This window comes from Elephas maximus, chromosome 12 (genome assembly GCF_024166365.1).
Source record: "Elephas maximus indicus isolate mEleMax1 chromosome 12, mEleMax1 primary haplotype, whole genome shotgun sequence".
NCBI lineage: Eukaryota > Metazoa > Chordata > Mammalia > Proboscidea > Elephantidae > Elephas > Elephas maximus.
In genome coordinates, this window is record NC_064830.1 from 59,077,836 (window position 1) to 59,100,769 (window position 22,934).

General features: G+C 54.3%; 3 protein-coding genes across 5 annotated transcripts; 2 read left to right on the forward strand and 1 right to left on the reverse strand.

Moving 5' to 3' along the window:
• Window positions 1-667: 667 nt before the first annotated feature.
• TBL3 (transducin beta like 3) lies at window positions 668-6,920 on the forward strand. Of its 2 annotated transcripts, XM_049903789.1 has the most exons (22): window positions 668-829; window positions 2,334-2,385; window positions 2,475-2,570; window positions 2,653-2,700; window positions 2,818-2,959; window positions 3,051-3,135; window positions 3,213-3,383; window positions 3,467-3,542; window positions 3,625-3,718; window positions 3,813-3,994; window positions 4,087-4,228; window positions 4,303-4,361; window positions 4,458-4,561; window positions 4,927-5,074; window positions 5,158-5,388; window positions 5,457-5,527; window positions 5,625-5,781; window positions 5,854-5,912; window positions 6,110-6,213; window positions 6,401-6,472; window positions 6,548-6,706; window positions 6,785-6,920. In XM_049903789.1, exons 1-22 carry the CDS (start codon window positions 789-791, stop codon window positions 6,892-6,894), a joined length of 2,403 nt encoding a protein of 800 aa, XP_049759746.1. In that variant the 5' UTR covers window positions 668-788; the 3' UTR covers window positions 6,895-6,920. The 2 variants fall into 2 exon arrangements, with proteins under 2 accessions (XP_049759746.1, XP_049759745.1); XM_049903788.1 differs by having other exon boundaries at window positions 4,303-4,561.
• Window positions 6,921-7,613: 693 nt separating this feature from the next.
• On the reverse strand, window positions 7,614-11,880 carry NOXO1 (NADPH oxidase organizer 1; the record flags this gene model as incomplete). The annotated part of the gene is given in 10 exon segments (XM_049905007.1): window positions 7,614-7,709; window positions 7,781-7,856; window positions 7,858-7,910; window positions 8,031-8,263; window positions 8,350-8,429; window positions 8,431-8,523; window positions 8,687-8,864; window positions 8,942-9,014; window positions 9,201-10,188; window positions 10,581-11,880. Coding segments are annotated over 9 exon segments (1,113 nt in total), but the record flags the coding sequence as incomplete, so codon positions are not given.
• Window positions 11,881-11,933: 53 nt separating this feature from the next.
• Window positions 11,934-16,507, forward strand: GFER (growth factor, augmenter of liver regeneration). Of its 2 annotated transcripts, none has more exons than XM_049903791.1 (3): window positions 11,934-12,299; window positions 12,684-12,877; window positions 14,188-16,507. In XM_049903791.1, the coding sequence occupies exons 1-3, from the start codon at window positions 12,039-12,041 to the stop codon at window positions 14,348-14,350; spliced, it is 618 nt and encodes a 205-aa protein (XP_049759748.1). In that variant the 5' UTR covers window positions 11,934-12,038; the 3' UTR covers window positions 14,351-16,507. The 2 variants fall into 2 exon arrangements, with proteins under 2 accessions (XP_049759748.1, XP_049759747.1); XM_049903790.1 differs by having other exon boundaries at window positions 11,938-12,299; window positions 12,681-12,877; window positions 14,188-16,506.
• The last annotated feature ends 6,427 nt before the right edge of the window (window positions 16,508-22,934 follow it).

The window sequence follows — 22,934 nt, forward strand, 5'->3', positions numbered from 1 at the left end:
TGCTAGACTATATTTTCCACAGCATTTAACTATTATGAAGTTAACGCTAGGTTTAACTATTATGATTCTCTTGCCAGTCTCACCCCACCAGCTAAAACATGAGCTACTAGATTTGTGTTTACTGGTGTCTTCCAGGTGCCTAGAACAGTGCTTTGCACATATAAGGTATTCAATGAACATTTGAATGGCTCTGAAATTGCCCGATTTATTTATTTACCTGCGTTATATCAGACTGAGCCCCCTGAGGCAGGGACTGGTTCACCCAACCGAGCTTGACCCCCGTATTCCAGAATGCCGAGAAAGCAGAAATTTTGAGGTTGCTTTAATGATATTGGAGCCCTGGTGGCGCTGTGGTTAAGCGTTGGGCTGCTAACCAAAAGGTCGGCAATCCGAATCCACCAGTCGCTCCTTGGAAACCCTATGGGGCAGTTCCACTCTGTCCTATAGGGTAGCTATGAGTCTGAATCCACTCGAAGGCAACAGGTTTGGTTTCGGTTATTTATTTAGGGTAGTAACCTTGGGATTACTTCGAATACATTTTTTATTTCCATTAATAGATATAATCTCGGCGACCCCTGCCCCAGGCCCATCTACGAAGCCCCACCCTCCAAACCCGAAACGTCCTCACGCAGCTTCCCCTTCCTGTCTGAGCAGCTACCGCCCACATCAAAGATGGCTCAATGCGCAGCGAGCTGATGACGCCATAGTGGTCGCAGATGGTGACGCTATCGTAGGGCGCCGGGAGCTCGGAGTAAGGCGCTCGATTTGTCTCACGAGGTGGCGGCAGCATGGCGGGGGCCGCGGCCGGAGTGAGCCGTTTCAAGGCCAAGTGAGCCGGGGTTCTGGGGCTGCGGGCGCCGCCCGGAGAGGAAACTGAGTTCCTAGGCGTAGTGGGGTTGAAGGGATGCGTGGAACAGCGCCTGCCGCTGACTGGGCGCCCATTGGGTGTCTCGGAATGGGTGAGGGCTGTGTACGCCTGGTACGCGGGGTCGGGGGCAGCTGTGGGAAAGAAGGTGGGACAGCCAGCTCCGAGGGCGGGGACTGGAACCCGGCCCGAGCAGCAGGTGTCGGTTAAGTGAGGATCCCGTTTTAGGGCGTGAAGCAGAGACGAAGAATCCCAGAAGAGGGGGGAGGGATGGTCTGAGCACAGGTCGGAGCTGGTCCTGGGCCGGAGCGAAGCTCTACATCCCTTAAGCAGCCTGGGGAGCTTTTGTCGGCTGTTTTTTTTTCTCCGAGGAGCAAAAAGAGAGGAGACGGTGGGTGAGGTCCAGAATCCTGTGGTTGAACTTGTATTAAGTGCTTAGTGCCGGGGCGGGTGAGACTCAGTGACCTGCCTTGTGGAGCACAGTTTGATGGGGTAGCACATTAAACAAATCATTTCCATCACCAGCAGTGGGACTTCAGTTGTAAAAACCACTAGCTTGGTTTCATCTTGAGAATCAGGCTTCCTGACTCCTTTCCCAGTCTTGGTTCCCTGAATTGAGTTAACCAGGCATTGAAACTGGGGGAAGAGAGGCCCAGGCCTCACACAGGGAACAGCTTGTAGAAGACCCACAAGCAGAAAGCAGAAAATGACCTGTCAAGGGAGCTGGGCCCAGAGCAGTGGGGCTGCAGGGAGGCCTTTAAGAGGGAAGGGAGGAGCAGGAGAAGTTGATAGAGGTCCCTCTGAGTGAGACTTAAGGGGGGCTTGAAAGGAGAAGGGAGAGTTTTAAGCAGAGCAGGGACATATCTGCAGGGTAGAGGAGCAGGCGGGGCCTAGAAGAGAGGCTGGAGCAGCTGCATTGGCCTGGGTGGCAGATAGGAAAGAGGGCAGCAGGAGTGAGGTCACAGAAAGGCTGCTTAGAAAGTGGACTCCAGGCCAGGCTGGGGTGGGAGGAGGGACCAGGGCTGGGGAAGAAGGTGCTGGACCTCAGGGATGAAGATTATCAAGGAGGAGGAGGAGGATGCTCTAGGCTCCATTGCCAGGCCCGGCCACATGCGACCAGCTGTACACTGGGGAGACTGGACTACCTGGTCCTAATGCAGCCACCTTTCGCTGCTGTGAAATCCTGCATGGATCTCCTGTCTCTGCAACACAGGGATAGCTGCAGGGAGAGTTCAAAAAGGTGATGATATGTAGAGCTCAGCTGTGGAGCCACCTCTTCATGGCTCAGGGACCCCATGTTCACCCTTGTCACTCTTTACCCGGGCCTTGCTGCTGCCCAGGAGCTGGCCTCAGTGCAGATGTTCTCAAGGGCAGGGCCACTCAGGATCATCTCTGGGAGAGCACCAGCACAGGGCCAGGCATAGGGACCAGGGTGGCTGATTCACTCACTCCCCCATCCTTCCTCCAGCTATGCCATCAAGCGCAAGATTGAACCTTTCTACAAGGGCGGGAAGGTGCAGGTATTTGCTCAGGGTGGGGCAGGGAGTGGGGAGCCCGGGCTGGGTGGGGGGTGAGGAGCACTGCCCAGCTGAGACCCATCTATCCCCAGCTGGACCAGGCTGGGCAGCACGTTTTCTGCGTCTGTGGCACCAGACTCAATGTCCTGGAAGTGGCTTCAGGGGCCGTGCTGCAGAGCATGGAGCAGGTGAGGCTAGAGCTGGGTGGGGGAGGGGGGGTGGGAAAAGTCAGCCATCCTCATGGCGTTGCGTGCCCAATCTTGTCTTCAGGAGGACCAAGAGGATATCACTGCCTTCGATCTCAGCCCTGACGATGAGGTATGTGGGGCAGGGATGGGAGGTGGTGCTGATCCCTCTCATGCACATTTTGGGTCCACGGTGGTGGGGGTGGGGGGTGCTGTGCCCTTACTCCAGCTGAACCACGCCCTCCCCCAGGTGCTGGTGACAGCCAGCCGGGCACTGCTGCTGGCCCAGTGGGCCTGGCGAGAGGGCAGCATCACGTGCCTGTGGAAGGCAGTACACACAGCCCCTGTGGCTACCATGGCCTTTGACCCCACCTCCACACTGTTAGCCACAGGTAGGGCCCTGGCCGGGTGGGTTGGCTGGAGGGCACACAGGCGGGGGTGTTGGGAATACCAGCCCCCGCACATCACCCACACCTCCTGTAGGTGGCTGTGATGGGGCCGTGCGCGTCTGGGACATTGTGCAGCACTATGGGACGCACCACCTGCGGGGCTCACCCGGCGTCGTGCAGTGAGTGGTGTGGCCGGGGCGGGGTGGGCGTTAGGCCCAGGGCAGCACAGGGCTGACGTGTCTGCCCTCTGCTGCAGTTTGGTTGCCTTCCACCCGGACCCAGCACGCCTGCTGCTCTTTTCCTCAGCAGTGGACGCCGCCATCCGCGTGTGGTCCTTACAGGACCAGTCGTGCCTGGCTGTGCTGACTGCTCACTACAGTGTTGTCACCTCATTGGTCTTTAGTGCTGACGGCCACACTATGCTCAGGTCAGCAGGCGGACCACAGCAGGCCTTGGTGGGAAGGGGGGTTGCGATGGAGACTCCTGAACTGAGGAGGCTGTTTCCCCCAGCTCTGGCCGTGATAAGATCTGCATCGTCTGGGACCTGCAGAGCCACCAGGCCATGAGGACAGTGCCAGTGTTTGAGGTGGGGTGCCTGGGGTCCGCTGGGGTCAGTGAGTTGCCAGAGAGGGGCCCTGGCAGCAGCCTCTGACCCAGGTCATCCCCAGAGTGTGGAGGCCGCAGTACTGTTGCCAGAGGAGCTGGCGCTTGAGCTGGGTGTGAAGTCCCCGGGCCTGTACTTCCTGACAGCCGGCAACCAAGGTGGGTGGAGCCAGGCCTCAAAGTGAGAGGTTGGCAGCGGGGACTGAGGTGGGCTTCCAGGTCTATAGGTCCTAGCTATCCTGTACTTGCACAGGCATGCTTCGTGTGTGGGACGCAGCATCTGGGCAATGTGTGTACACACAGCCACAGCTGACAGGCCCTGGGCAGGAGCTGACCCACTGCACCCTAGCGCGCACCGGCAGCCTGCTTCTTAGTGTCACCGCCGACCACAATCTGATGCTCTATGAGGCACGCTCGTTGCAGCTGCACAAACAGGTAAGCACTTGTCCTGCACAGTCTGAAATCATGTGGATCCATTGGCACTCTCCCGCCCATGGACCAGGCTCCCGTCCCTCCTGGCCCCATAGTTTGCCGGCTACAGTGAGGAGGTGCTGGACGTCCGGTTCCTGGGGCCTGAGGACTCCCACATTGTCGTGGCCTCCAACAGCCCTTGCCTGAAGGTGTTTGAGCTGCAGACATTGGCCTGCCAGATTCTCCCTGGCCACACAGGTGTGCAGCGCCCACAAGTCCCTAAACCTGCCCTCCCCTGACCACCTGGCCCCTGACCACTTCTCTCTTTTCAGATATCATCCTGGCCCTGGATGTGTTCCAGAAGGGGTGGCTTTTTGCCAGCTGTGCCAAGGTGAGAAACCTTGAGGTGTGGCAGTCCGGGCCACTCAGGTGGGGGGCCAAGGCAATAGGGCCACCTGGCCTATCTCTTAACCCTCTTCTGTCTCAGGACCAGACCGTTCGCATCTGGAGGATGAACAAGGCTGGCAAGGTGGCCTGTGTAGCTCAGGGCTCTGGGCACACACACAGTGTGGGCACCGTCTGCTGTTCTAGGTAGTGGGGCGGGGTGTCAAAGGAGGCCAATACCCAGGCCCTGCTGATGGGGCTCTAGCCCAGGGAGAGAGAGGAGGAGGCAGGACAGAAAAGAGGGCTGGGAGAGGGTTCCTTGGATCTTTGGGGCTGGGTGGATGAACAAAGGACATTAGATTGGTGAGAACAACCCTGCTGGATGCCCAGACAGGGCAGGCACGCTGTATAGAGCTGCGATCCTGTCGTTGGGCCCACTCCTTGGGTGTGGTAGCACTAGGTTGGGGCACTAAAGTGTTCAGGTGCAGGCAGAGGGCTTGGGGCTTTAGTCCTGGAGATGTCTGGGAGTGACGTGTCTCCCTCCCCCCCCCCCCCATTCAATGCAACCACAGGCTGAAGGAGTCCTTCCTGGTGACAGGCAGCCAGGACTGCACAGTGAAGCTGTGGCCACTCCCTGAACCCCTGCTGTCCAGGAGCACGGCCTCAAATGGGGGTCCCGTCCTCCTGCAGGCCCAAGCCACGCAGCGCTGCCATGACAAGGTGATGGCAAATGCTGCTGGGTGGGGGTGGGACAGGCCCTACCTGGGCTGGGGTCTGAGCCATCCACCTGCTACTGTCTCCAGGACATTAACAGTGTAGCCATCGCCCCCAATGACAAGCTACTGGCCACAGGCTCCCAGGACCGCACGGCCAAGCTCTGGGCCCTGCCGCAGTGCCAGCTGTTGGGTGTCTTTTCAGGCCACCGGCGTGGCCTCTGGTGTGTGCAGTTCTCGCCCACGGACCAGGTGCTGGCCACGGCCTCAGCTGACGGCACAGTCAAGCTCTGGGCCTTGAAGGACTTCAGCTGTCTCAAGGTGAGCCACCCCCACCCCAGCCCGACCCCCTGACCGACGGCACCTCACTCTGTTCTCGCCCCCCACAGACCTTTGAGGGGCATGATGCCTCCGTGCTGAAGGTGGCCTTTGTGAGCCGGGGCACGCAGCTGCTATCCAGGTTAGTGAGTCAGGGCTGGGCAGGGTGGGCTAGGTGGGCTGGCTTGGGACTGACCATCCAACCCCTTCACTCCTCCCCATGCCCACCCCCACCCCAGCGGCTCTGATGGGCTCTTGAAACTCTGGACCATCAAGAACAACGAGTGTGTGCAGACGCTGGACGCCCACGAGGACAAGGTCTGGGGACTGCACTGCAGCCAGCTTGATGACCACGCTCTCACTGGCAGCAGTGACTCCCGCGTCATCCTCTGGAAGGTGCGGGGGGCTCAGTGAGGTGGGGTGGGGTGGGTGCACAGGGAGGCTGGCCTGACCCCAATGTGATCTCAGGATGTGACAGAGGAGGAGCAGGCAGAGGAGCAGGCCAAGCAGGAAGTACAGGTGGTCAAGTAAGTCTACGCCGTTGCCCAGCCTCTTGTCAGCTGCCTCCCCTGTGTCTGAGCATTTTTGTATATTACTATCACCCTTTTTTCTGGGGATAGGGTAGTGGCATCATTGCTGCTTTATAGCAGTGGGAAACAGGCTCAGCGGAGACGCAGTCTGCCCTGTTCCCCAAGGGACCATCCTGCCGCCCCCTCCCCCACAGGCAGCAAGAACTGGATAACCTGCTTCACGAGCAGCAATACCTGCAGGCGCTAGGCCTTGCCATCTCCCTGGACCGGACCCACACTGTGCTGACCGTCATCCAGGGTCAGTACCACTTCAGGGGCAGGGGATGGGCAGGGCAGGGGTCTTAAGTCCAGCAGGCCCCTTCCCAGGGGATGGTCAGTGCAGGTATCTCAGGTCCAGCAGACCCTTTCCCAGAGGATGGGCAGGGCAGGGGGTTCCTTGGGTCCAGCAGACCCCTTTCCTGGATCTCAGCTTTCCTCTTCCACAGCCATCCACAGGGACCCTGAGGCCTGCAAGAAGCTGGAAACCACAGTGCTCCGACTGCAGCGAGACCAGAAAGGTTGGTCTGCAGGCAAGAGCTGGTCAGTGTGGGAGTGGTCTGGTGGGTGGGGCTGACCATTCCTGTTGCCCACAGAAGCCCTGCTACGTTTCTGCATCACCTGGAACACCAACTCTCGGCACTGCCACGAGGCCCAGGCTGTGCTGGGTGTGCTCCTACAGCATGAGGCCCCCGAGGAGCTGCTGGCCTATGAGGGCTTGCAGGCTGCGCTGGAAGCCCTGCTGCCCTACACCGGTGCATAGCACGGCCTGGGGTGGGTGGGGCAGGCACTGGGCCCCAGGGACCTCCTGACCCACCTCTGTCCTCCCCCAGAACGGCACTTCCAGCGGCTCAGCCGGACGCTGCAAGCAGCCACCTTCCTGGACTTCCTGTGGCACAACATGAAGCTGTCCCCGCTCCCAGCTGCCCCCCCAGCCCTCTGAGACATGCATAAAGGTGTACTTTTCTATCCTGCCTCTGGTGTCTTTCTGAGCAGCACTGTCATCCCAGGTCCCTGGCCACAGTCCCTTCTCTGCACCCTGACTGAGGTCCCACCAGCCCACCCCTCAGTGCGACCAAACCAAAAAACCAAACCCACTGCCATTGAGTCGATTACGACTCATAGCAACCCTATAGGACAGAGTAGAACTGCCCCATAGAGTTTCCAGGGAGCACCTGGCAGATTTGAACTGCCAACCTCTTGGTTAGCAGCCGTAGCACTAAACCACTATGCCACCAGCATTTCCACTCAGTGCGATCAGACTGGGTTTATTCAGAACAGCTTTACTCAGAGGAAACAGGAAGCTGTGGCCACAAAAGAGGTTGGTCTCATCTCACTTCTCCAGCACCAGATGGTGCTGCTGCATTAGTAGGCCCCTAGGGTCGGAGCCTCCAGTTGAAGGAAACCTAGAGGGGCATTCTCTGAGCTAGGTAGGACCCTATCCCAGGCAGTTCTGGAGCCAGGGCCCTTCCAGCATGGTCTAGGGCTCCGCCCTCCCGGCCGGAGTGCAGTGTCAACCCTCCCTACTCAGTTCCGCACACCTTCAAGCGGGTCTGGGTCCTTACCCAGTGCCCTGTGGGTGATGATGATGCTTCAGCAGCTCTGAATGGCAGTCGGCTGGGGCCGGGCGGGGTTGTGGCCGGGAAGTGCTCCAGGGCCTGCCCCGCACTGTTTCCAGCCGGCAGCCCTGCCCAGAAGCGCGCCCAGCGCGTCAGGCCGCAGCAGCACCGCAGACAGAAGGCCCGCACGGCCGACATACTTGCGAGGAGGGGCGGAGTTAGATTAGAGCTCGGCCCCGCCCCCGCCTGGCTTGGCCGCGCCTGAACTACGCCCGCGCACTTGCTCAGGCACCAGGCGCAATCTGACCTCTCCAGCACGCGCACTTGCGCCCCAGCGGGCACAGAGCTCATTAGCTCCGCCGCTCTTGTAGGCGCGGGAAGCACAGAACTGCAGCCCTGCCTGTGGGTATGGGGGGAGGCGCTCATCGGGTCCTCGTCATCTCCTGCTGAGTCACCACCTCCCAGTTCTGTTTGGATCTCTGCTAATGTCAGAGACTGCTCAAGCCCACTAGGGCCTCCTTGCTATGAGGACCCTGCCACCCACTTTTACACCCGCCCAAACCCACGGCCTCCTTCCTCGGCTGGGGTACTTTCTTCCTCTGCTCAAACTGTGCTGGCAGGCATTGGAGGGCCCGTACTGCTGCTCCCGCGCGGCGGTGTCCCCCTCCCGCACCTGGCCTGGGGCCACCTCCTCCAGGTAGGGAGAGGGAAACCAGGCCATCTGTTTGTCCTTGTTCTCCACCAGGCACCAGCCTGTGCGCCAGTGCGGCGGGGTTTCAGATCCCGAGGCCCGCTGGGATCAGGGGCAGAGGGCAGCCCAGACTCCTCCCCAGCCCTACCCGAGGGTTGTCGCAGTAGCACATCCAGGGCCTCCCGGGCCTGCACATGGAAGGGTTGGCCCCGTGTGTCCTGGGTGCAGTAGGCAGTGCAGTCTCTGGTCCTCCAGGCTGCGGATGTCAAGCCTGCCCACAGGGTCCGGCAGAGGCTCCTTCCGGGCGGTCGGAATCACCAGGCTGAGGAGGATTGCAGGTGATAGGTGGGAATGGACCCACCATCCCCACCTCTCACAAATCTGCCCAATCTCCCAGTCTTTGCGTGACCCCTCCTACCCATACACCCTGTGCTTCCCCATCCTCCAAATGCCTCTGTGGCTGGGAGTTGGGGTAGGTCAGGCACCTGCCGGGTGGCAGCGTGGGCTACAGGTCCAGGATTTGCGGCGCGAAGAAGCTGTTGAGCGCCAGGCGCCGGGACACGCTTTCTACCGCCATCAGCAGCATCTGGACATAAGCCTCTAGGAGCCGGAGGCAAGCCAGCCCGCGGCCCGTGCGTCCCCCGCGCGCCAACAGCGGCACGTGTGGGAGCAAGACAGGAGTTGAATGTGGGACCCCGTCTCGGGGTCCCTCACCCATGTCCCAACCCCCCCGGCCTGACCAGGAAGCGCGGGGAGAATGAGGTTGGATCTGCGCAGCAGGCCCGCCTCCATCTGGAAGGCCTCTTGAAGGGTCTTCCGCGGCAAAAAGCCGGCGGATAGGTCTCCGAGAGCTCAGGGGTCCTCCGCGACGGTGGGGCCGAGTCGGGACTGTAGGGGTTGGAAGCTGCGGGGCACAGGAGAGCCCGTAGGCGGGGGTCACTCGGGAGTCATGCATTGGAGGCAGTTCGGGGACTCGGGGGTCGCCCCAGGGTCACTCACGTGGAGCTTTCTGAACTCTTCGCGACGCCTGAGCACGAAAGTGTCACCGCCTGTCCTACCAGCGCACGGAGAACTTCTGAGGGAAAAAAAGTTGGGGATCCTCGCAGGGGCGGGGCCAGGGACTACACCTTCCCCTTTGGGGCTGCCAGTGACCCCATGGAGTACCTGGAGTCTCCTGGTCTGCACCAGGGCGTAGACGCGCACACACACCACGTATCGGGGGCCTGCCATGGCTGAGTGGCTGAGGCTCAGTGGTCCCTGCCTCCTCCCTGCCGGCTGGGGGCTCCCAGGAACAGGCAGGGCTGGCCAAAATTCCCTGACAAGGCCCGAAGTTGGCCAGGCTTGTCACTTGGGGAGGTGTTCAGCTGTGGGTCCCTCGCAGGCTCCCCCCACTGCCCCCTAACTCTAAGATATGGGGGGCAGGAGCACAGGGCTGGGAGGCCCAAGGCAGAGGCCCTGGAGGTATGCACGACTTTGTGTCCTGAGGAAGGGGCGGTGGAGGGACTGGAACTGTGGGTGAGGCCCTTCTGTCCCAGTCTGGCAGTGGAAGGAGAGGGAAGGGCTGGCAGTCCCCACATCAAAGTGCTGCCTGGCCCAAGCTTTCTCTCCTCTAGTGCAGGGCTGGGGCCAGGAGGGCTTCCTGTAGGTGGACCCCTAGGCTCTGTCTTTGTACGTGCCTGTGGAGCTGTCTGCAGTTGCATCGGGAATATCCCTACCCAGTGCTAGGGGCTTTAGAGTCCTTTGTCTCTTTTAATGCTAAGAGAACAGTTCTCTTAATGCCCCCAAGCCACAGATGAGGAAATTCATGTTAAACTGATAATTAATGTGAGTTTTTCTGTACATGTGCACATGGGGGGTGGACCCCCACAGGCTCACCCTAAGTTTACCACATGGTAAAGAGACTTGGGCCAGAAGGAAAAGGGGGAGGTGGCAGGCAGCCAGGCTTGTTCAAGGAGCAGCCTCTAAATTCATAGTTTGTCACAATTTACTGCAAAGGAAAATCCCACCCTTAGCCTTTGAGGGCAGAAGTGAGCATTCCCCCACCAGCCTGGGCAGTGGGGCGGGGAGGCTGTGGAAGCCCTGGGCAGAGGCTTGCCTGGGTGCCCACCACTTATAGGGGAAGTGCCCCACCTTCTTATAGAGGAGACTTCCGGAGCCCCATCCAACCCACAGGAAGAGCAGTGATTCTTCCTGGAACTGGGGACCCAGCTTTCTCAGGAGTCTCTGTTCCCTAGACATTTCTCCAGGAATTTGCCCTGGCCTCATCATTTTCTTTTTTCATCAAAAGGCCTTTGTGTGTATGTGTGTCTGTCTGGCCAGAGGACCCCCCCCCCCCGGAGCCCTCACACCTGCCCTGGTCTCCACCCAGGTGATGAGCACCTGCTGACACAGGTCTGAATCAAAGCTTGATTTCAACTCAGCTATCACCCTCCATCCATCCTCAGGAGACCATGCTGAGGGTCCAGAGCCTGCTTCTCTGGAAGAGAGAAGAGAGAAGCCAGGGAAAGGTGAGGGCTCACTCGTAGCCAGCAATCTAGGGGAATGCTATGGCCCCTCCTGATCACAATGCCCAACCCCATCAACCCTGGATCCTCCCCACTCCCTTCCTCTCCACAACCACTACCCACCACAGCTCCTCACTGCCAATGCTGTCCCATAAAACCCTCTCCCCATATGACCTTTGCAAACAGAAAACAGATTATGTCCACTGGTTCTTCCCAGAACCATCCAGCACCTTCCCAACACCCTTAAATTCCCAGTCCCACAGAGGCCAAGGTCCTGTGTGACAGCCCCTGCCCACTCCTGGACCTCCCTTCTGGTCACCATCACCAGCATCCTGCTACCTCGGGCCCTGGGCCTTGACTGCCCTCCTCAGGCATTATTCATCACCCTTCAGGTCTCTACTGAAGGGTCACCTCCTCAGTGGCTTCCTGAATTTACCATGCCCTGTACTGACTCGACAGCACTGGGTTTGGTACATGCCCCTACCCACTGTTTGTAAGTGAATATTTATTTGTGTGCTTCTGTGTTGGTTGTTTCTGTCTTGACCATTGGACTATGAGCTGAGGCCTTCAAGGGTGGAGCCTTGTTCCTGTTCTGTCCAGCACCTGGAACAGTCCTTGGAACAAAGAAGACCGGCACCAATATGTGCAGAATGAATGAATGACCATAAGGAAGCTGAAGTAGGCTTGAGTCCGTTCCTCGGGAGGGTTTAACCCCTTATCCAAGCTGTAGGGTCCGAGGAGGCACTGCCCTCTGGAGCAGATGGGTGCGCGCAGCAGCCGAGACGCGCACTACCTTTTTGGCCGTTAGGGCCCCGCCCCGCGTTGCCAAGCGCCCGTTGCCAGGTGCCGGGGTATTGCGCCGGTGGGCGCACCACCAGTCTCAGGAAAGGCACAGAGCCCGGCTATGGGCACCCGGGACAGTCCGAGTGCAGCGATGGGGTCTTCGCGGGCCTCCACCTGGACTTCGCCTGCGCCTCAGCCCGAGCCCAGCGCGCCGCGCCGCAGCTTCCACACCACACTGGTCTTTTACTGGAGGAAGCGGGAGCGCCGCTCCGCGCAACGGAAGCCGGGCCCGGGACGCGGACGCAGGCCGAGGGTCGCGGGCAGGGTGCTGGCCTCCCGCCCCGCCGCCGCCGCAGGGGCCCGGACCCCCGTCCGGGAGGCGGCCTCCAGCCCCGCCCCCAGCCCCAGCCCCAGCCCCAGCCCCAGCCCAAACCCAGCCGCCACGCCCGCAGCGCGCGTCCCAGGCTCATGCGGCGGCGCGCTGACCTGGAGGCCAACCTGGAGGCCGCTCTGGAGGCCGAGCTGGCCCGGCAGCCCTTGCGCGAGCAAGATGGCGGCGCCCGGTGAGCGGGGGCGGTTCGGCTGCGGGGGACTTTTCTCTTTCCTGCCCGGCGGCGCGCGCTCCGAGGTGGTGGACGACCTGGCGACCGACGCGCGGGGCCGGGGCCGGGGCGCGGGGCGCAGAGATGCCGCCGCCCCCGCCCCGACGCCAGCTCTAGCGCAGATCCCCGAGCCGCAGGAGGACGCCTCCCGGAGGCGGCCCTGCCGGGCCTGCGTGGATTTCAAGACTTGGATGCGGACGCAGCGAAAGGTGCACGTGCCCAGGGGCGCCACCTCCCGGCCGAGGCCTGTGAGCCCCGTCCGACCCTCCAGCCCCCACCCGCACACCCCCCTCGTCCCCTGCCTCCTGAGCCCCCTCACCTTATTCTCAGGTGCCCCTGGGAGACGCCCCAATAGGCCGAGGCCGAGCGGTCCGATAGGCCTCATTCCTGACTTTTGCCTATCCGCTATGCCTAACTTTGACCCCCTCAAGGTAGGCCTGGCCTTGTCTGTCTCAGCCTCTCATGGGCTGAATCGGCTGCTGAACTGCTGTCTGGAGAGAGTGGGCCTCCGAGTGGGGCAGGAAAAGGTGAGGTTTGCGCTCTTTTGATTGAGGAGATTGAACTGACCCTTGGTCTACTTTTTTCTGCAGCAGGAGAGCAAGTTTAGGGAGGATTGCCCTCAAGATCGGGAGGAACTGGGCCGCCACAGCTGGGCTGTCCTCCACACCCTGGCTGCCTACTACCCCGACCTGCCCACTCCGGAACAGCAGCAAGACATGGCCCAGTTCATACACTTATTTTCCAAGTTTTACCCGTGCGAGGAGTGTGCCGAAGACATAAGGAAGAGGTGAGTTGTGTGTGCACAGGTGAGAGCATTGAACCGAGAGGCCTGAGTTGGAGGTGATGTCATAGGGGAGAACCTAGAAATACGTGGAGGAGCAGCAGAGGGTGGCGAAGGAGCTGGGAGCTCAGCAGAGTGGGGATTAGGTTCTTGGGCCATCTCTTTTCCCCCTCAGAGGCCAAACTGCCTGGGTCTGCTGGAAGATACTTCCTGTTGTACCACAAGGCTCTCAGGAGAGCCTTCTCAATGCAGTCTCTCACTTAACCACAATGACGACTGCACTCTGCCTGACTTCTGGAGCAGGGCTGCTGGCTTTCAGACCTTGGGAACCCACTGCTTTTGCTCCTAGGCTTTGGTGTGTGGCCCACCCAGGTGTCCTCTCCCACACCTCTGGCAGGGCCTTCTCAGAGCTTCCACGTGTGGGGTGGGACAGCCCTGGCTGTCTGAAGCCTGCGCAACAGAGCAAAGTCTCTTGCTGAGGTGAGGCAGCAGGGCCTCGGGTGCCAAGAACTGCCTGGTTTTCAATTATACCTGCTGTGTCTGGCTCATGAGGCCAGGGAGGCTGGGGTGAGGCTTCCAGGTTCTTAGGAGATTGTAATGTTGCCTGCTATGCTCTTTAATGTCTTGCCTGGGGCTTGCATTAGGTTTGCTAAGGGCCATGGGTGGGGTTTTTGGTAGCGGTGTTTTTTCTAGTTTTATTGTGGTTAAATAGGTATAACATGAAATTTGTCGTTTTAATTATTTTGTAAGTGTACAATTTGCCATGTTCTATGACCATCACAGCTGTCCATTTCCAAGTTTTCATCCCCCAAACGAAAGTCTGCACCCTTTCAGCAGTGATTTCCTATTTTCCTCCGTCCAGCATCTAACCCAAAAAACCAAACCTATCGCTGTCCAGTCAATTCTGACTCATATCAACCCTATAGGACAGTAGAACTGACCTATAGGGTTTCCACGGAGTGTTTGCTGGACCCAAACTGCTGACGTTTTAGATAGCAGATGTAGCTCTTAACCACTACGCCACCAGTAACTTTTAATCTGCTTTCTGTTTCTGAATGCGTTTGTTCTAGATGGTTCGTATAAGTGGTATCATACACTATTGGACCCTGGGCAAGTTTTTGAGCAGACTGGGAGCCCACCAAGGCCCAGGGCTCTGCAGGGTCAGCCTTCTCCTGGGAATTTGCTGTCCCTTCCTTAGGGGTTTCTTCTTGGTGTAGTTCTCAGCAGCCTTCTTCCCTCAGGAGCAGACTAGGTGCTGGCTGGGGGCAGGGGTAGGGCCAGCTGCCCCCTCCATCATCTCTGTGCTCTGCTCTTAGGATATGCCAGAACCAGCCGGACACGCGCACTCGGGCACACTTCACCCAGTGGCTGTGCCACCTGCACAACGAGGTGAACCACAAGCTGGGCAAGCCAGACTTCGACTGCTCACAGGTGGATGAGCGCTGGCGCGATGGCTGGAAGGACGGCTCCTGTGACTAGTGGGCGGGTGTAGGAGCCAGCTGGCCACTGCAGTGGGTGGAGCGTTCATTAAAGTGCATCAGAGCCAGAGCCTGTCCCATCTCAGTTGGGTGGCCCCGGGACGCTACCCACGGGGCCTGCCCTCTCAGGTCGGGAGGTGCCCGCGGCAGACACCCCCATGGCCTTCCCTCAGCTGAGGGCCCGCAGGGGTGGGAGCTGCAGGTGAGTGAGGCAGGAGTGGCCTGGGCTGCCCCTGTGCCAGATGGGATGTGGCCTTCTGCCCAGAAATGGAAGGGGCAGCCAGGAGACAGGCCTGGCTGGGCTTCCACGCGTCCACCCCACAAGGCCAGCCTGCTGCCTCGTAACCGTGTAGCCAGTGACTCTACAATGTTCTGGCCAAAGCATTTATGTCCTGTGTGCTTCAGGGAGGTGGCCTGGGATAGCTCTCCACCCTGCTCAGCTTCCTGCAGGGAGAGCTCAGCAGGATATTTCTGGAGACCTACACACAGCATTGTCCGTGGCTGGCCAGGATTGCCAGCAGGGGCCGGCTGCCTCTGAGGTTGAGACCAAAATAAAATGTTGTGGAACTGACTGAGGACCGGGCTGCCTGTGTTGTTTGCAGGGTTCGGGGCCTGCCCTCTTCCCTCTGTGTTCAGCGGCTGCCTCCCGTCAGAGTGCTGGCTGCCTGTGAGGAGGGGGAGTCCTGAGGCCTGAGTGGGCCTGGCACACTCCAGGAACGGCAAGGAGGCTGCGTAGTTGGAGTGGGGATGGGCGGGGAGAACAGGTGACAGGAGAGGCCTTTCCATTCCAGCAGGGTCTTGGTTTACTCCCAGCCTGACAGGAAGCTCTTGGAGGGCTTGGCAAAGAGGAGTGGTGGGACCTGACTTTTGAAAGCACCTGGCTACTTCACTGAAGCAGACAAGAGGGTGTAAGCTAGGAGGTTAGAGGAGAGCTGAAAGGGAGGCTGCCCTGGGGCTAGAGTGGTACCTGTCAGAAATGGCCCAGTGCTGGATATTTTCGAAGGTAGAGCCACGAGAATTCAGGGGTGAGAAAGGAGCTAAAGGGGACTCCAGGGGCTTGGATCAAAGCAACATCTGTGGGGTGGAGCAGGCTTGGGGGGTGACCGAGACCCTGCTCTGGGCCTGCCAAGATCTGCTCAGCCCCACCCCACCCACTCTCAGGTCTCAGCTCCCAGCAACAACCTGTGCCCCCTGTTCTGTGGTCATAAAGTCCTGGCCACTTCCACCCCAAAGTGTCTTGGCCGCCCACTGGGCAAGGGCCCATCTCCATCAGGCCTTGTGTGGAGGGAGCTGAGGGGAGCTGCTCAGGCCCCTGGAAGGGAGGGTGCCATACATGGAATTGTGCACCCCAAAAATATGTGTTTAGGCCATGATTCCCAGTATTGTGTGGTGGTTTTTCATTTTATGATTGATGTAATTTTCCTTTGAGTTGTAAATTCTAATCTCTGCCTGTAGTTAATGAGGCAAAATTGTTGTGGTGGTTGTTAGGTGCCATCGAGTCAGTTCTGACTCATAGTGACCTTAGGCACAACAGAACGAAACACTACCTGGTCCTGAGCCATCCTTATAATTGTTGTTATGCTTGAGCTTATTGTTGCAGCCACTGTGTCAATCCACCTCGTTGACGGTCTTCCTCTTTTCCGCTGACTCTGTACTCTGCCAAGCATGATGTCCTTCTCCAGGGACCAATCCCTCCTGACAATATGTCCAAAGTATGTAAGACACAGTCTCGCCATCCTTGCTTCTAAGGAGCATTCTGGTTGTACTTCTTCTAAGACAGATTTGTTCGTTCTTTTGGCAGTCCATGCTGTATTAAATATTCTTCACCAACACCACAATTCAAAGGAGTCAATTCTTCTTCGGTCTTTCTCATTCATTGTCCAGCTTTCACATGCATATGATGCGATTGAAAATACCATGGCTCAGGCCAGGCGCACCTTAGTCCTCAAGGTGACATCTTTGCTCTTCAAGACTTTAGAGAGGGCTTTTGCAGCAGATTTACCCAGTGCAACGCGTCTTTTGATTTGTTGACTGCTGCTTCTATGGCTGTTGATTGTGGATCCAAGTTAAATGAAACCCTTGACAACTTCAATCTTTTCTCTGTTTATCATGATGTTGCTCATTGGTCCAGTTATGAGGATTTTTTTTTTTTTTTTTTTACATTGAGGTGCAATCCATACTGAAAGCTGTGGTCTTTAATCTTCATTAGTAGGCGCTTCAAGTTCTCTTCACTTTCAGCAAGCAAGGTTGTGTCATCTGCATAACGTAGGTTGTTAATGAGTCTTCCTCCAATCCTGATGCCCTGTTCTTCTTCATATAGTCCAGCTTCTTGTATTATTTGCTTAGCATACAGATTGAACAGGTATGGTGAAAGAATACAATCCTGATGCACACCTTTCCTGACTTTAAACCAATCAGTACTCTCTTGTTCTGTCTGAACAACTGCCTCTTGATCTATGTAAAGGCTCCTCATAAGGACAATTAACTGTTGTAGAATTCCCATTCTTCGCAACATTATTCATAATTTTTTATGATCCACACAGTCGAAGGCCTTTGCATAGTCAACAAAACACAGGTAAACATCCTTCTGGGATTCTTTGCTTTCAGCCAGGATCCATCTGACATCAGCAACGATATCCCTGGTTCTGTGTCCTCTTCTGAAACCAGCCTGAATTTCTGGCAGTTCCCTGTCGGTGTACTGCTGCAGCCGTTTTTTAATGATCTGCAGCAGAATTTTGCTTGCATGTGATACCAATGATATTGTTGTATAATTTCCACATTGGGTTGGATCACCTTTCTTGGGAATAGGCATAAATACGGATCTCTTCCAGTCAGTTGACCATAAAGCTGTCTTCCATATTTCTTGGCATAGACGAGCGAGCACTTCCAGCGCTGCATCTGTTTGTTGAAACATCTCAATTGATACTCCATCAATTCCTGGAGCCTTGTTTTTCGCCAATGCCTTCAGAGCAGCTTAGACTTCTTGCTTCATTACCATCGGTTCCTGATCATATGCCACCTCTTGAAATGGTTGAACATCGACTGATTCTTTTTGGTGCAATGACTCTGTATATTCCTTCCATCTTTTTTTTTTTTAAATAATTTTTATTGTGCTTTAAGTGAAAGTTTACAAATCAAGTCAGTCTCTCACACAAAAACCCATATACACTTTGCTACACACTCCCAATTACTCTCCCTCTAATGAGATAGCCTGCTCTCTCCCTCCACTCTCTCTTTTCGTGTCCTTTTTGCCAGCTTCTAACCCCCTCCACCCTCTCATCTCCCCTCCAGGCAGGAGATACCAACATAGTCTCAAGTGTCCACCTGATTCAAGAAGCTCACTCCTCACCAGCATCCCTCTCCAACCCATTGTCCAGTCCAATCCATGTCTGAAGAGTTGGCTTCGGGAATGGTTCCTGTCCTGGGCCAACAGAAGGTCTGGGGGCCATGACCACCGGGGTCTTTCCATTCTCAGTCAGACCATTAAGTCTGGTCTTATGAGAACTTGGGGTCTGCATCCCACTGCTGTCCTGCTCCCTCAGGGGTTCTCTGTTGTGTTCCCTGTCAGGGCAGTCATCGGTTGTAGCCGGGCACCATCTAATTCTTCTGGTCTCAGGATGATGTAGTCTCTGGTTGATGTGGCCCTTTCTGTCTCTTGGGCTTGTAATCACCTTGTGTCCTTGGTGTTCTTCATTCTCCTTTGATCCAGGTGGGTTGAAACCAATTGATGCACCTTAGATGGCTGCTTGCTAGCGTTTAAGACCCCAGATGCCACTCTTCAAAGTGGCATGCAGAATGTTTTGTTAATAGATTTTATTATGGCAGTTGACTTAGATGTCCCCTCAAACCATGGTCCCCGCACCCCTGCCCCTGCTACGCTGGCCTTTGAAGCATTCAGTTTATTCAGGAAACTTCTTTGCTTTTGGTTTAGTCCAATTGTGCTCACCTCCCCTATATTGTGTGCTGTCTTTCCCTTCACCTAAAGTAATTCTTATCTACTATCTAATTAGGGAATAACCTTCTCCCACCCTCCCTCCCTCCCTCCCCCGTCTCTTAACCACAAAAGAATGTTTTTTTCTCAGTTTAAACTGTTTCTCAAGTTCTTATAGTAGTGGTCTTATACAATATTTGTCCTTTTGCAGCTGACTAATTTTACTCAGCATAATGCCTTCCAGGTTCCTCCTCCATGTTAGGAAATGTTTCACAGATTCCTCACTGTTCTTTATTGATTTTTGATGTCTTTTTTTGTGTGTTGACTGCTTCTTTTTCCCACTTGATTTTATGTGCTGAGTAGATTTTCAGTCCTTTCCTTATATTTGTTGTTTTTTTCAGCTGAGTCTGTATTTTTCCCTTGTATTTTATTTTGATGAGTAGGATAGTTTGTTTCCTTTGTGGTTACCTTATTATTTACCCCTATTTTTCTAAATTTATAACTAAATTTTATTTCTTTGTATCGCCGTATCTTCCTCTCCGTATGGAAGGTGTATGATTACGTTTCTTAGTCTCTCTTTATTATTTTATTGTTGTTTTGTTTTATATAATAACATAGCTGTTACTCTGTGTTGGGCTTTTTTTTTTTTAATCTTGCTTGTTTTTTTTTTGTTTTTGGATTTCCCTGTCTGGGTTGACTTCTGGTTGCTCTGCCCAGTGTTCTGGTCTTGGGTCGATACCTGATATTATTGATTTTCTAACCAAAGAACTCACTTTAGTATTTCTTGCAGTTTTGGTTTGGTTTTTACAAATTCCCTCAACTTGCGTTTATCTGGAAATGTCTTAATTTTACCTTCATATTTAAGAGACAGTTTTGATGGATATATGACTCTTGGCAGGCAATTTTTTTCCTTCAATTTTTTAAATATGTCATGCCATTGCCTTCTTGCCTGCATGGTTTCTGCCAAGTAGTCCGAGCTTATTCTTATTGGCTCTCCCTTGTAGGTGACTTTTCTCTTATCCCTTGCTGCTCTTATGATTGTCTCTTTATCTTTGGTTTTGGCAAGCTTGATTATAATATGTCTTGGTGACTTTCTTTTAAGATCTATCTTAATGTGGAGTTCGATGAGCATCTTGGATAGATACCGTCTCATTTTTCACAATATCAGGGAAGTTTTCTGCCAACAAATCCTCAACAATTTTCTCTATATTTTCTGTTATCCTTCCCTGTTCTGGTACTGCAATCATTTGTAGGTTATTTCTCTTGATAGAGTCCCACATGATTCTTAAGGTTTCATTTTTTTTTAATTCTTTTATCTGATTTTTTTCAAGTATATTAGTGCCAAGTGATTTATCTTCGAGTTGAGAAATTCTAGCTTCTACTTGCTCAATTCTGCTCCTCTGACTTTCTATTTAGTTATCTAATTCTGTAATTTTATTGTTAATCTTCTGAATTTCTGATTGCTGTCTATGGATTTTTCCAGCTTATTAAACTTTCATCATGTTCCTGAATAACCTTTCTGAGTTCTTCAGCTGCTTTATCTGTGTGTTCCTTGGCTTGTTCTGCGTATTGCCTCGTTTTCTTTCTGATGTCTTGAAGGGTTCTGTATATTAAACTTCTATATTTTGCATCTGGTAATTCCAGGAATGCACTTTCATCTAAAAGATCCCTGGATTCTTTGTTTTGAGAGCCTGTTGAGGTGATCATGGCCTGTTTCTTTATGTGACTTGATATTGACTGTTGTCTCTGAGCCATCTATAAGTTATTGTATTAGTTTATGCTTGTTTATTGTGTCATAGCTGCTTGCTTGTTTTGTTTTAGTATACCCCTATGGGTTGCTTGAGTGAGCTAGCTTGATTATTTTCGCCTTCGGAGCTCTGGTGTCCTGTCCCCAGCTGGCTAGAGCTTTTATCAGGTATATCAGTCTGGGAGTCCATTCAGTTTTCTTGAATGAATTCAGCTCAGGTTTCCAGGTAGATGATATCAAGTGTGTGGTACGGGTTCTGTCCTACAGTTTTAGAGGGGCAGGGGTGATTGGCGTATATACCTGTATCTGATTGCAGCAGGGGGTCACGCTCTGAACAAGGCAGGGGGCTGAGAACTGACCCCCAAGTGTCTCTGAGGAAAACTTGTCTCTGTTCCCTAGAGTGTGCTGGTGGGTGGGTTCTGCAGAGGGACCAATGGCACCCAAAGTTTTTGGGTGGCTGGGCAACCCAAGTGGAGCCACCAGTCCCTGTTGTGGGTAGGTGAGCACCTTGTTTAATAGGCAAAGCACTATCAAACGTCAGACACCCACCTGTCCACCGCACAGCTGAAATGGTTGGAGTTTGCCAACAAGGGCCTATTCTCCCGAAATAGGCCCATGCAGGTCCATGCAGAAGGGAAAGGTGCTCAAGGTCCACGGATGGTTTATGCCTGGACAGGAGCCGCTTCTGTCCTGAGCTCCCCTGGTTAATGGAGCTAGCAAATTATCTTTTCCCCCCAGTTGTAAATTTTTTCCTTCCCCAAGGCCAGGGGGATGGCTCCAGGTGCTCACCAGGGTCTATCTCAGGGCCAGGTATTCAGCCGCTGAAGCTGGCTTGGGGGTGGGGAGGCGTGGTAAAATATACGCAAGTACCTAGCTTTTGCCGATAGCGCCCTTCCCAGGTTCTGGAGGTGTGAGTGGGCTGTGTGGCTGGCTGCTTCTCTCTGAGGAAACTGCGGCCGAACGCTAGGATCAGCCCGCCGCTGCCGCTGCCGCAGCCGCTTCAGGACTTGTGCCTGAGGGCTCCCCACGATTCAGTTCTGGTAACTCCTCTCCGCTTCTGAAGGGTCTCTTCCTTCCCCTGCCCCTCAGTTCGTTTTCTAAGCTTGCCTTTGATGCTCAGGGCTCCCAGCTTGTCACAAATATATTCGTTTCACTTGTTTTTTCGGGTCTTTGTTGTAAAGAGGGCTCGTCAGAAGCGTCTGTCTATTCCGCCATCTTAGCTCCGCCTCCTGGAGTGATCCCCTCCATCTTCTTTTGATGCTTCATGAGTCGTTTAATACGTTCCCCGTAGAATCCTTCACTATTGCAACTCGAAGCTTGAATTTTTTCTTCAGTTCTTTCAGCTTGAGAAACGGTGAGCATGTTCTTCTCTTTTGGTTTTCCATCTCCAGCTCTTTGCACGTGTCATTTTAATACTTTGTCTTCTCAAGCCGCCCTTTGAAATCTTGTGTTCAGTTCTTTTACTTCATCAATTCTTCCTTTTGCTTTAGCTGCTCGACGTTCAAGAGCAAGTTTCAGAGTCTTCTCTGACATCCATCTTGGTCTTTTCTTTCTTTCCTGTCTTTTCAGTGACCTCTTGCTTTCTTCATGGATGATGTCCTTGATGTCGTTCCACAACTCATCTGGTCTTTGGTCACTAGTGTTCAGTGCATCAAATCTATTCTTCAGATGGTCTCTAAATTCTGGTGGAAATACTCAAGGTCATATTTTGGCTCTCGTGGACTTGCTCTGACTTTCTTCAGTTTCAGCTTGACGTTGCATATGAGCAACAGATGGTCTGTTCCACAGTCAGCCCCTGGCCTTGTTCTGACTGATGATATTGAGCTTTTCCATCATCTCTTTCCACAGATGTAAGCAATTTGATTTCCATCTGGCAAGGTCCATATGTTGGTTAAAGAAGGTATTTGCAATGAAGAAGTCGTTGGTCTTGCAAAATTCTGTCATTTGATCTCCAGCATTGTTTCTGTCACCAAGGCCATATTTTTCAACTACTGATCCTTCTTTGTTTCCAACTTTTGCCATTCCAATCGCCAGTAATTATCAATGCATCTTGATTGCATGCTCGATCAATTTCAGACTGCAGCAGCTGATAAAATTCTTCTATTTCTTCATCTTTGGCCCCAGTGGTTGGTGCATAAATTTGAATAATAGTCATATTAACTGGTCTTCCTTGTAGGTGTATAGATATTATCCTATCACTGACAGTGTTGTACTTCAGGATAGATCTTGAAACGTTCTTTTTGATGATGAATGCAACACCATTCATCTTCAAGTTGGCATTCCCAGCATAGTAGACTATATGATTGTCCGATTCAAAATGGCCAATAGCAGTCCATTTCAGCTCACTAATGCCTAGGATATCGATGTTTATGCGTTCCATTTCATTTTTGATGATTTCCAATTTTCCTGGATTCATACTTCGTACATTTCAGGTTCCGATTATTAATGGATGTTTGCAGCTGTTTCTGCACATTTTGAGTCGTGCCACATCAGCAAATGAAGGTCCCGAAAGCTTTGCTCCATCCACGTCATTAAGGTCGACTCTACTTTGAAGAGGCAGCTCTTTGCCAGTCATCTCTTGAGTGCCTTCCAACCTGGGGGGCTCATCTTCCAGCACTATATCAGACAATGTTCTGCTGATTTTCAGAAGTAGACTGCCAGGTCCTTTTTCCTAGTCTTAGTCTGGAAGCTGAGCTGAAATCTGTCTTCCATGGGTGACCCTGCTGGTATCTGAATACTGGTGGCATAGCTTCCAGCATCACAGCAACATGCAAGCCCCCACAGTATGACAAACTGACAGGCACGTGGGGGGAGGCAACATTAGATTGTTAAAAGAGGATTAGGGTGGGATGTAACACCTTCACTCAGGTCACATCCTAGACCACACCCTAGGGAGTTTCCCTAGGG

Bases quoted from the DNA above. Each gene is read 5' to 3' on its own strand.
- TBL3 (XM_049903788.1), top strand. From the start codon at position 789: ATGGCGGGGGCCGCGGCCGGAGTGAGCCGTTTCAAGGCCAA. The intron at 3,719-3,812 runs GTGGGTGGAGCC...GTACTTGCACAG, and splicing joins CCTGACAGCCGGCAACCAAG to GCATGCTTCGTGTGTGGGAC. The intron at 3,995-4,086 runs GTAAGCACTTGT...CTGGCCCCATAG, and splicing joins CGTTGCAGCTGCACAAACAG to TTTGCCGGCTACAGTGAGGA.
- GFER (XM_049903790.1), top strand. From the start codon at position 12,039: ATGGCGGCGCCCGGTGAGCGGGGGCGGTTCGGCTGCGGGGGACTTTTC. The intron at 12,300-12,680 runs GTGCACGTGCCC...TTTTTTCTGCAG, and splicing joins GGATGCGGACGCAGCGAAAG to CAGGAGAGCAAGTTTAGGGA. The intron at 12,878-14,187 runs GTGAGTTGTGTG...CTCTGCTCTTAG, and splicing joins GCCGAAGACATAAGGAAGAG to GATATGCCAGAACCAGCCGG.